Below are 13,122 nucleotides of genomic sequence, written 5' to 3'. Positions count from 1 at the left end.
AGTCAATCGTTTTTTCGAATAGCGATATCTGGAATAATGACGGAAGAAAAAAGAACAAATATATTTAACCAATTCTTACTGTAACAAAATGTCCGAGAATTTATTATTTTAACAAATTATTAATTAAACAATAATTTAATATTTAAAGAAATTAGTTAAATAAGAAATTAATATTTAATCAAAAACATTTTTTCCGCCTTACTCAGGTATCCTACTTGTTAATAGAAGAGGTAGGAGAAAAATTGTTTTCCGTTCGCGTTACGCAGGTTCCGCCATATAGAGGGCCTTTTATCAGAGAATTCTTAAGATAATACTGCAAAATTTTGATATTTCTGGCTTGTACAGTTTTCCGCCCTATGTAGTTTCGGTTTAGACAGGTTTTACTGTATATAAAAAAGGCAGTTTAACCTAAATATTTAAATCTCATTATAATTAAGCTTCTGTGAGGAAGAACTAACGGATCAATGATCGGTTAGTGAATTCGGCTGAAACACCAGTCAGATATTTCAATTTAAATGAAACAACTGAAAACAAACCATATCTCATTACAGAAATATTTCGAATCTGTTTCCATGATACTTCAATGGCGAGCTCCAAAGTAACTAACTTAATGATCCATCTGTTATTGTAGCCTTTTAAACCTGTACTACATCGATTAATGTAAAAAAACCTGCGCTACAAAAACTCGGTGATAATAAAATGAATTAATTTGCTGTATTTACTAGTTGAAGGTATTTCGCAACCACACATAATACACGATATTTTCAAAATAAATTCTATTTCTCCTTCTTTAACACACATTTTTTTGGCCTTTATATTTGATTCTAACTTGGATTAGCTGCAAGTAATGAGCATCTTTATCGTATACATACGCAGATTAATAAATACTAATGATTCAATAAATATTTGTTTATTTTAAATATTTAAAGAGCCAAGTATGCACTTTCATAATTAACTACAACCAAACTTTTATTCCATTACTCATCGCTGCCTTTTCAAGTTCAGCTTTTAAAATATTAGTCTTCAAAACAGAGCTGTGAGATTAGCTCTTCGTATCCTTGTACAGAGGCCCAATTATAAAGGCGATGTTTTTGATTAATAATTAGGCTGTAAAACTTTAAACGCCTTATAATCGCGGCCGATCACTGGTCCCTTCTCCCTACTCTAGCCTGCCGCATTCCTGAATGTCCAAATAGCATCCGTCTGTGACGTGCGCCAGATATTCGCACAAGGTCATCGCTAATTCTTGCAACTAATCCACTACCCTGCAGGCTGTTTAATTATAGTATTGATTTTGCGTCCCTAAAAATGGATGTTATCACACTCGTTTTTTTTTTTCTTTCCTATGGTTTCTGAAAATGGGAGTCGAATTATATTCGAGATCGCCTCAAACGGATCAGTACTGTAATATCCATATATTAACAGCGCTGCTCAAATATTCAAAGTTCTCTCTTCAAATATTCTACAGTTTTACAATAGTTACATTAAACTGGAAAATATGATATCACACGTACTTCCTTCAACATACATTCACTCCTTCAGGAGGGAATAATTTACAGTTTCGTCTTTAATAAGTCTTTTCTTCCTTCTCTCATTATTCTGTTTATCATTGGTTCTTCATCTGAAATTTGCATCTTTAAATACACTTTTATTAACAAATTCAGCTTATTTCTAGTATACTATACAAACTATTTAATAAGAGAACAGTAATTAACGCGGATTATTTCAATTTCCTTCCGTGTTTTCTTCTATCTCTATCATTCTTAAAATGCAACTCATAGAAAAAACGTGAAAATTCGTAATAAAACTTTTTCAATGAAAAAGGTCACAAAATTAATGTTCCTTTTTTCGCGTGTGTATGACTTAAATATATTTCCATGGATATCTCGACGACCGTCGCACCTAAAAATTCCTGAAATATTATTTCACCATACAGTTTTGAATCCAAAACCATCTTTCCCTGTATAGTGTTTTTCCGGAATTTGGGCCCTAAGGTCGGAAACTACCAGATTTAGGTACTTATGGATAATTCTCCAACCTTCTTAAAAGTAAGCCAACGTGGCCCGAGGGAGAAAGTTGGCGTTTTTCGTTTTATTTTGCAAATTGAAGGTTAGATTCTGACTTCCGTTGCATTACTTTAGATTTGCTAATAAAAATTTGCTCAAAACGTAATAACTATGCACATAAGATACCTTTTTGATTTTAAATACCTGGGTCAAAATCGCAAAACCGAAACAGGCAGTTAGAAAATAAGTAATCATTTTTGAAACCGAAAAATTGCCAATAAAAGTAAAATGGTGAAAGATCGGGGAAAACAACTCACTTTCCCTTCCAAGTTGAAATGCATGGATTAACTTTCATAAACCTGCAATTCCGGATACCAAATGCTTACCCTGTGTTGTATTTTTTTTACATGTTATCCGCGAACGGGAACATATTGATATATTTGTCCCATTTGTATTTATTACGAACAATACAACTTTGCTTAAATATATGAAAAGATTGATTGTTCGTGTTACATATCTGTGTTTTGCCAGAAACGAATAGTTTGTTAAATTTCACTCAAAGCTACAATAATGCTGAACTTTTTGTCTATAACGTTGAAGTGATCAACTGGAGGAATAGCTGGTGAATAAGCTTACCCATCGCCAATCATATATTTCATTCAAAAACCTATAACATGCTTGACAAGGTTTTATCCATAAATCTGTAAAACGTAACACAAATAAATAGTTTGATACAGGCCAGATGCGAACCTTTAACTCGCACAACAAAACATAGAAGTTCTTACGGACTTGCCATATTAGCTTCCTTCCAAGAGACGCGAGAAATTTTCCATATTTGATTAATTTTTACACATTTCCTTTCGAAATTAAAACTTAATATAAACGTTTGATTTCGAAACAATGTTATGATGCCAAAGTTATTGGCATACATTGAAAATAATTCAAGTAAGTTTTACTTTGTAAAACGTCATGACTCGCGCAATCGACCCACGATGCACAAATAAAAATCCCCAATTTAGGGTCCGATTTCTCAGCGAAAACACCATATGAAGAAAAACGGTTTCGGGATTTGGAATTAGGAGTAGCATATAATGTGCTTGTGAAATATCATTCCGCACAGTTTTTTGGTGTGGCAGTTGCCAAGCGATATGTCTGTGAAAAGGGCTGGCGAACATAGCATGTTCCTCAAAAAAGAATCAAATACCATTTAATGAATAATTTCTGTTTTGGAAAATAGAGTAAATCTACAAAATGGCTGTCTGCACTAGCAGTCTCTAATCCTGAACTGTACACAGCTGGTTAACAATCCTTAAGCTACGTTAACATTAACAGTGGGTTTTGTGAGTCATGAAATGAGGATTAACTTTTACGTATACGATCCTGAAAACATGAGCTCTCATATTGACAGTTGAGCATGCTGGTCACTAAACCACGTTCAAACCATCAGGAAAATACAAGTCGAATCTTGAACTAACTTTCTTTTTGTCAAATTATTTATAAAACCAATGTTTATATGGCTGCAACCTATCAACAATTTATGAAGTATTACTTTTCTAAGCTACGATGGACTTGACAATCACGAGCGTATTTTATACTGACCAAAACCACTTTACTGTCTTAAAAATAAAAACAGTATTTGCTGCTCTAATAACAATCTAATAAAAAATATCTAGGTGTAAAAAAAGGTGCGGCCCAAATAGGCTTGAGTGTAAGACTTAAAGGAATGAAATAAAAGTTGGTGATCAAACTGTTAGTTACACTGATAAGGTTTATTCGAATTTTCCAGCAGATATTTATTCATTAGTTAATCAGGCCACGTTTTTGGTTCAACTTGGAGCACGGTTGTGGATGAAACAAAATACGCGGCATAGTTAACTAATGAATGAATGTTTACTGGATAATTCTTATCGACCCTACAAGTGTGACTACCACTGTGGCCGCCAACTGTAACTTGGCAGTACATTTCTCTCACAACTAAGGTGTTTTTGATTAGATACCATGACTTTCTGACATTACACACCAACAAACCAGAGCAAGTGAGAGAAAAATAACGCAGCTTTAGGAACGCAACCCTATAATTCGGTTGAGACTTATACTTTACAGACCAACCAGGTTCTTTATAAAATACCTGGTGGTAGTTTTCCTATCTAAAACAATATTAATAACTTCCTTTATTGTAAAACCATGGAAACTAGATTAAGTTTCTTGTCATTACTTGCATGCACTCAGTACAGCCGTATCAAGCATCATTACTTACGCTAATATCACGCGATGCTAAACATTCTTTACTTAGAATTTCATAATATTCAGCAATGAATAATAACCGTTAACGAGTATGATTCTTTTGAAAACTTGTGCTGAAAACTACGAATCCAGTTTGCTTTCTAACCAATACTTACTGTGCGTGATTTCACCCAAAAGTTATATGTTGATGTAAACCAGCCGTCTTTAATCCGAATGATAAAAACCAATACCTTTACTCTTAGGTGAAGCCGTAATAAAAAACCGACAGCTCATGACTTTTTGGAAAGGCAAGTGCAAAGGCTTTGGTTAAAATAGAACGATTTTTGTTGAATAATTTGTCACATGGAACTTAAATTTAGACCAAATATGACACCTAATAGCATGTTGTAATGATCAGGGTACCAATTTTTTTTATCTCGTACATTCCTTTAATGTATTACCTTGAAATTTGGTAAGTAGAGTGATGAACCAATCAAGCACACTCACTGAAAATGTGTGACTGTTTGGATTACTACAGTCAGAGCTACAGAAAGTGAGAAATTGCTAAACCATCACTCATTTTAGTAATGCAGTATTTCTTGCAGATTAATTAGGCCGCACGACACCCTACCTAGTCTCTTTATAATTGTGAAAACAGTCTCAGGGTGTTGATTATGTTATTAGTATAATAACTGCACCTGGCTTGAGATTCAGATCTATACAAAGAGATAAATGATCATGGGATACTGTATACTTTCGATAGTGCATTCTTCGTCACCCTAATTTAAGTTCTCATTTAAGTTCACACATCCCCCCATTTCTGTTCATCTACTGTACCCTGCACACACACAAAAATGAGCCGTAAATTGTAATATAACTATAAGATAGCAAATACTGTTATTACATAGTATCAATTACACCACACGGTCGCTGAATTTATTGTTGGCTTTACATCTAAATATGGGCCAATCACGTTTAATAATTAATTAATGAAACAATTACAATTAAGTAAATAAATGTTTTTGAAGTTTTCTTGTTAATTAAAAACCTGACTTAATTTATAACAGTAAGAATAAGCTGACGTAAACCAGGTATAAACTACAGCATTCAATCCATACTTTCAAGGATGTTAAGAAAATCTTTACTCGAATAAACATTCTCACTTAAGATACATTCACTTTTTAACACAAACTTAAGGATAGTTTTAAATACGAGTATTGTGCATATAATACTTTAAACGCAATACTCTTTAATCGATTAACTTATAAAAGTTTTTCTATTGTGATTACAATATGGATTTTTTACGAAAAATAAATTGACTGGAAAGCACTTATTTAAATAGTTGATGAAATATGCGAACTACTGGTGTTTTAAATACACTTCCGATATATTGTAGCAAAATGATATTTTGAAAAGCTACGTCATAAAATAAACTGCAAACATCAATAAAATAAATTATCGTCCTCAACCTATGGCTTATCATAAAGTCAAAGATACGAAATTCTTTGCAGTAGCTTTAACCTTAACCTACTTTTTCTAGAATGGTCAATAATTATCAACGAAAATATATCTGGACTTTTGGAAGTCAAAATTGATTACATTATATAAAATAAATCACGTTGTTATTCTCGTTGTCTGGTTTTTTAATACACTTTCCCTGTCATCTCTTCTTCACCCTGTGTTGTTAATTATTAACAGACAACTTTTTTGGAAGAGACTAACATATTATTACTTATAAAACTTTTACCCATAAAAATTTTGCCAGCACGCTAAAACAAAGAATAACTAGCTTGTTATTCTCACCACCTACACATTTATTATTTATCTGCAGTCCTGAAGTTATATCATAAATATAACTGGCCACTGAAAACGACAATTTTCATACTCAGATAAATCGGATACAAATTACAACGAAACTCAAGGTCACACTTGAGCCGTATAACATGTACACACGCGCATAATTCAGGTCGTCCAGCGCTTTAGGCCACACGATACTAACAATCTTGTCCAAGACGTGTCCTTAATATACGCAAGCAATTAATTTTTCTCTAACATCATGTGCAGTGGATAAGTATGCAAGGAATTTCAGAGCATACGCCATTAAACCTACATATATAATCTGTAATACGAGATACTTAAAACTAATATTACAAGTAAAAAAAAAAGAATTAAAAAAGAAAGAAAGCAAATGTTGGAATGGCTAATACCAATTTTTCAAAAACAATGCGAAGAAAATTTTATATGCACGATGCAAATACCACTCTTACTGCAGGGTGGCCCGTAAGTGCTTACCCATCGATATGTTATGTTATATTCAATAATACCAATGATGAATTGAAGGCAGCTGTTACCGCATAATTTGGAACAATAACCCCTGCTATCTTGAGGAAAATGTCTCACAGAACATGGCGTCGCATAATATTATGCAGCGAGAATGAGGGACAGCACACAGATACACTGGATACATAAAATTTATGGATGGGTAAAAACTTACGGGCTACCCTGTATTTTGTTTGCATTGTTTTTGAAGGATTGATATTAGCCTTCCTTACATTTTTCTCAGCTTTGAAAAGTTTTTTTTTCACACTGTTTGAATAGACAAAGAAAGGCTGTATTTACAACCAACTTCTACATACAACGAGGTTCCTACTCTAACACTTATTGTTTATCTATATATGAAAGCCAACTTCAAGGAGTAATGATGTCATTTACACTAGAATTATGATTTTTTTTAAAATTACAAGCTAATATTTATAAAAGCAAATACTCCATTTGAAACTGTCACCTCAGTGAAACTTGTTGATATGATTGTTTTGTTTTTTGGGTTATCATGTAATACCAAAAACAGAAAAAAGAACAAGAAACTTAAACTTTTTACTATGGCATTTACAGACATTCCCCAAATTTTTTACCCTGTCATTGCATATAGTTATAAAAGGAAAGACAGTATAGTGTTGTAAAGTTCTGGTCCTACTGAAGAGATATTTAAAATACCATTTCAATGAACAATGCAAGTCATCCCTACATAGACTGTGCTACTGCCTGTCTGATACACTGACCAAAAGAATGTTATACTGGGCTAAACACCATAACCAAATTGATTTTTTCACAGATTAAAAAAGTACTTCACTCAAGCTCATATATAATACTTCTATAGTTGTGGATGAAGACATTTTTATAAAGCAAGATGCAAGCTCATACTACAGAATGAAACTTGAGTTTGGGTGTGTGTATATATCATTACCAGAATAGCATGTCCTTAAAACCTGTCCAAATCAGCTGTTTTCAGGCAAAGTTTAAAAAAAAAATTAAATAATTTTAGTAATTTGATAAATAGTTAGCCAAAGGAAAATAGCAGTGGCAAGTGAATTATAGGATGCCTTATTTAGCAAAGTGAATAATCTCAAAACATTAAAACATGTATATACCACTGTTTTAACAATTAAAGGCCAGTATACTATCTCCTGTTTCTCAAAAATGTAGTCCAAAAGTTACAAGAAAAGTTTCCTCTTATCACAAGTTTCTTATCTTGAGCAGTGAAAAATTAAAACCCTGAATAAGAATGTACAAAAGAACTTGCCTGACACAGTAGTACAAGAAAGAAGTAAATAAAAATTTCACACCATAATCAATTCACAAAGAATGTGAAAAACTTATCAAGTCTGCATTTTGGCTTTCAAAACTTCTGATCATGGCCTCTCAAATTCAAATTCAATTGAACAATTTATTTTTCAGAAATTTTGATCAGTTCCCTAAATGTTTCAGCAAATAAATAAAATCTCCCCTAATTTTTCCAATTCTAAACAGTACAAGGTAATATGCATGTCTTGATTTATATCTCAAATCTTCTAAACAAGATCATTATTAAAGCAGATGATTTATACACTTTCTAGAGAAAAAACACAATAAGTACTTCAATTTGTTTATTTTGTTTGTTGTTAGCTACAGAGTTACACAACTGGCTACCCATGCTCTATCGTCTACTGGTATCATAACCCAGTTTTTGGCATTATAAAGTACTTCAAATAAGGTTATCTATAACTTTAGGCAAACCAATAACATCTACTAGCTTTGATTAATATGTTACTATACTAAACCTTCAGGAGCAAGAATGATAGTCTTACACTTATACCATATTTATATATCCTTTATAAACCTAATCTTCTTCACACTCAAATATCAGATTTTTCGAAAATTGTATATAACACAGTGGTGTAGTCAGGATGAAATTGAGTGGTCTTGGAGTTACAACAGACTGGCAGGAGATGCCACACATCTGGACAAGGAAATTATCAAGCAGTGTTTGGATGAGCCATACCACACCTATGTCTATGCCACTAATATTTAAACATTTTCACATCCATGACCATTTGCTGAATTTCATGTAACAACACACTTTAATCAAATGAATGGTTATTCGCAAACAATCTGAAAATAAATAAGAATGTAAAAGTTAAGAAATTCACAGATCTTTTGATTTCACAATAAATGAATTTTTATCATGTTTCTTCTACAAGTACTCAAAGTCTCATCAAAAAAAGGTTAGTTTTCATGATGTTAAAGCAGAATAAATAAAACCCTGTTCACAGCAAATTAGGTCAATACACATTTATTCTCGACCACAAGTTAATAACATTCTGAATCTATATTAATTAATGTTAATTAACAAAGAACTGTGAATTTAAACTTCATAAAAGTTGTTTTGGCTTTAATAACAATTTTCCCTAATTCAGCTGTGCAGATTTCAAAAATAATATTCATTTTTTCTATCACTTAAGGATTTTTACAAATTGGGAAGAAAATATTTATTTAGACCAAATTTACAACAGATTCATCACAGATGTAACAGAATGTTTGGGTCATTTACACAGCCTTTTGTTACCATAGTGGCAATTAAACAATGTTGAAAAGAAACACAATGTCAACGTGCACATTCAAACAAATACTATACAGAAATAACAAGTCATGCAACATGCATTATTTATATACTAGTGGTGTGGTTTTGTGGGTTCTTAAATGAACAATAAGATACTCATATCATGATTGTTCTAGAAAAAATCTATAGTCAGCAGTTGCCAATATTTTAAGCATAACAAAATGTGACCCGATTTAAATGAAAATGATTCACTTCTGTAAAAGTAGATGACATTTTGTGAAAATCTATATGATATGGAAAAAACTGAATATCATTTTTGGATTCATCACAGGAGTTATTGTATAACACAAAAATTAAGACAAACCACTACAGGCCTGTGTAATTAGAAATGTTAACATATGAAATAATTTGCTCTGCAAAACATCTGCTTACAATTTGAATTATTTTAAATTGTTATGCTATACAGGCAAAATTATGTGAAATATTTAATTAGGTTGGTATTTCCTATTTTAAGGACACAGGTTATAACCAGATTTCAAACATAGTGAAAAGTGAAATAAATGCATTTTACAATGTGTTACTTAATACATCAGATTCATAAAATCATTTACATGTTCAAGTAACACTGTAAGACTCTTCAACATGTCTAATATACTATCATTCTCATACACTGAAAAAAGTAAGATTATTTTGGTGCAGTACACAATTATGTAAGAACTCAATCTTAAGCTTTAACTATTCAAGAGTTAATTTTTTTTTCATATGGCAGTGCATCTTGTTCTTTCACAGTTTATTCTAAACAAAATTAAGTTTAAAATTCATGTATTTCTTAATGTTTTTATGGGCATCTGTAGACATCTCAGAGCAGATTAAATTTGTTACAAGTCTGTTTATCTGTGGCAAGCTGAAAGAACCATCTGGTTACTACATGTGGCACAAAGCACCAGACATAACTGGCAAGTTTGTGTTATATACAGTAGAAACAATAATGTACACGTGCTGAATATGCGACATACACACACACAAACTACCTAGTTTCATATACATTACACTGTGTTCAAAACAGTTAATAATTAACATATGCCAAAAATGATGTGCAGTATTAACAGTTGTATTCCTACTTGCCAACATTTTAAAATTAAAGTGTTGTGCCTGGAGCTATAAAATGTTTCTTTTAGCTTCATTTGATAAACTTTTAAAAAGACCTTAATCTATAAAATAACAGTTTCATTACATTTATCAATTATTTCAACAACTCACTACAATATATACAGCATACTGTTGGCTACCATGATACTAACATTTATGAATAATATATTTAATGTTAAATACAAACATACTGAAGTTATCAGAGAAACTAATACACTCAAATCACATTTTTGAATATCATACTTAACACATTTTGCCAAACCTTAAAAGTTAATGACTTTTAAATACATAATAATTAAACTGGCTTCAAAACCTTAAAACCATAATTCTCTATTGATGATATCAAAATAAACATATTCAAATAACTTGTTTCCTTGATTTTTTTAGAACTATCCTTGCCATCAGAAAATATATTATCCAATAGTGTATACATGTACATTTTAAGTCCTAGGCTGTTACAGTGTGCCAAGTATTCATTTTAAATCTACTTTTAAATTCATACCAAATAAAGTAAAAAATTCCAGTATAAAGTCACTGTCAATTTTTAATTATGTTAAAAACTAAATACATAGTTTATTGTATAAAGACACACAGTTATCATTTTATTGCATTTAATCAGCCAATTAAGATAACACTTAATTTCTTCTCATTAATTTGAATTAATCAAGCAGGGTCACTTAAACGTATAGGAAAAAAGTATATTTACAAAACAATGAATTAGTTATTAGCTAGTGTCAAAATTTCCTAAATGTAAAAAAATAAAAATATATCTTGAAAGTATTCTTTCTTCTATTCAATTATATACAAAGTGTTAACATAGGGATAAATATTATTCAATATAAACCAACTGCTTAAACATGTCTTTTCGATCTTTTTTCTTTTTATTGTTCCAACAAACCCCAATTTTACAAGCATTAACTTCTATAAAACCATTTCCAACAAAGCTGTCATTCTGTAGTATTGTCAGGCCTCCTTGACTAACTAGACAGTTTACAAAATATTACTAGTACCATGTTAAATAACTTTGTTAAAAATAGTTAAATCTTCAAAGGATTATTTTTCAGTAAACAAATCCACTACTGATAATTTATCTTATGTTAAATTGTCTTATACTACTTAAATTGCATTTCTGAGCTCATCTTATAAAATAACTATATATATAAATAAACATTTCCCTTTTACTTTCTTTTTTTAATAGATGAAAATGTATGACTAGATGTTATAATATTACTGATACATTACTGACTGTATGAAAATAAACACCACTAACACATTTAATCATGCATCTTTTTTTTCCCCTTCATGATACTGGCTTATTTGATACCTGTAACCTTCCAGAACCATTAAAGTCATTGTAAATATGTACTTAGAATAATTTATCTGCATATCTAAATGAATCTATAATCTGCTTTAACGCATACAAATAAACAAGATGATGGTAACAGGTAATGTCATTATTTATTTCATAAAATTGGAAAGCATACTTACCGTTTTTTTTTTTAATTTAAAAGAAGCCAGTCTCAACTATTAATGTTATCAATTCAAACAAAATATAACAGGCAGATAGTTAGAAACTAGTATTTATATAGTATTAAAAAGTTACCATTATGTCTACTACTTCACATATACTTTCAGGAACTATTTATTGTTAATAAATTGTGAATGTAACCCCTGGTGTTCAGCCTATATTTCAAATCCAACTTTCTTCCACGATTTTGAATAATCTTACTTAGTTGTGTTGCTGTGTTAAGTATTTTATTCCTGATGTACTCTCAAGTCAAATGTCTGTGTCACAAAAATATACATTTCATTTACAATCAGTAATTTAATAACTGCACAAAATAGCACCATGTTTGGAATGAAAAGATTTTTTGACACAAACATATATATATACATTAACGTTTATAGACGACGTAATTTCATGGATAAGTTTAATTAATCTATCTATTATCACGTCTAGTAAACAAACATCTTAAGTGCTGCTATACAAAGTTTGGGTTTAATTTTCAAAACAAATCACAACACTTTAACAATTCTCTTTCATAAACTCAATCCAATAAAACAATTTACTTACTCTGGATTTCAGATAATCCTCAATACTTCTCAGTGCCGAATCAGTCAATTTTACAAATATTAAAGATTTGTTATTAAATATGTTTCCCTGTGAAGAAAGACCATATTGCTGTCCCTCTACTAACGTCGCCATTTCAATTTTACTCTACCACACTTCCAATTCCGTTAGGCGTATACAACTAAAGTGAGTCTTTACACTAAACAGCCAATAAAAATTCACGAGGCGGGTCCACTACAACTTGGGGAGAAAAACTGAGAAACACGTAACGTTGAAGTTGGAAAATGGTAGTGTCATGGTATTTTGGAACGTCATAACTGGGTTACTTAGAAGCTGTCACTAACTTTCAGGAACTTGATTAGAAATGCTCCTTTTTTCCCTTTAGAAAAAATTCCATTAATCATAAAGTTATAATATTTTTAACTTTAGAAATGTATTTACTGAAATAAATAAACAAGCAAAATCTCTTGATAACAAATCCTAAAACGCTATAGCAAATATTAAATAGGATACAGCGTTCAGGTCTAGTCTAGTCTCTCTGGTGTTTGGGTACATTTATGTGTATACTCGGGAGGGTCAGGTACACTCGACCTCTTCCTCCTTAGCATTCAGGGTTACTGTTTGTTTTGTTTTTTGAATTTCGCGCAAAGCTACACGAGGGTTTTCTGCGCTAGGCGTCTCTAATTTAGCAGCTAGTCATCACCACCCACTGCCAACTCCTGGGCTACTCTTTTACTAACGAATAGTGGGATTGACCGTCACGTTATTAGACCTTCACAGCTGAAAGGACAAGCATG

The 13,122-nt window shown here is 31.5% G+C and overlaps 1 protein-coding gene across 1 annotated transcript in view; it reads right to left on the bottom strand.

Moving 5' to 3' along the window:
• Su(Tpl) (Suppressor of Triplolethal) overlaps positions 1–12,529 on the bottom strand; it is a 77,780-nt gene extending 65,251 nt beyond the window's left edge. Inside the window, exon 1 of the mRNA XM_076499496.1 lies at positions 12,329–12,529. Coding sequence (XP_076355611.1) covers positions 12,329–12,460 — 132 coding nt within the window. The 5' untranslated portion in view covers positions 12,461–12,529. The remainder of the gene's footprint in view (positions 1–12,328) is intronic.
• Positions 12,530–13,122: the final 593 nt, after the last annotated feature.

Source organism: Tachypleus tridentatus, chromosome 4, assembly GCF_004210375.1.
Source record: "Tachypleus tridentatus isolate NWPU-2018 chromosome 4, ASM421037v1, whole genome shotgun sequence".
Classification (NCBI taxonomy): domain Eukaryota; kingdom Metazoa; phylum Arthropoda; class Merostomata; order Xiphosura; family Limulidae; genus Tachypleus; species Tachypleus tridentatus.
Note: the sequence above shows the minus strand (reverse complement) of the source record. Positions and strands in the feature narration are given on the sequence as shown.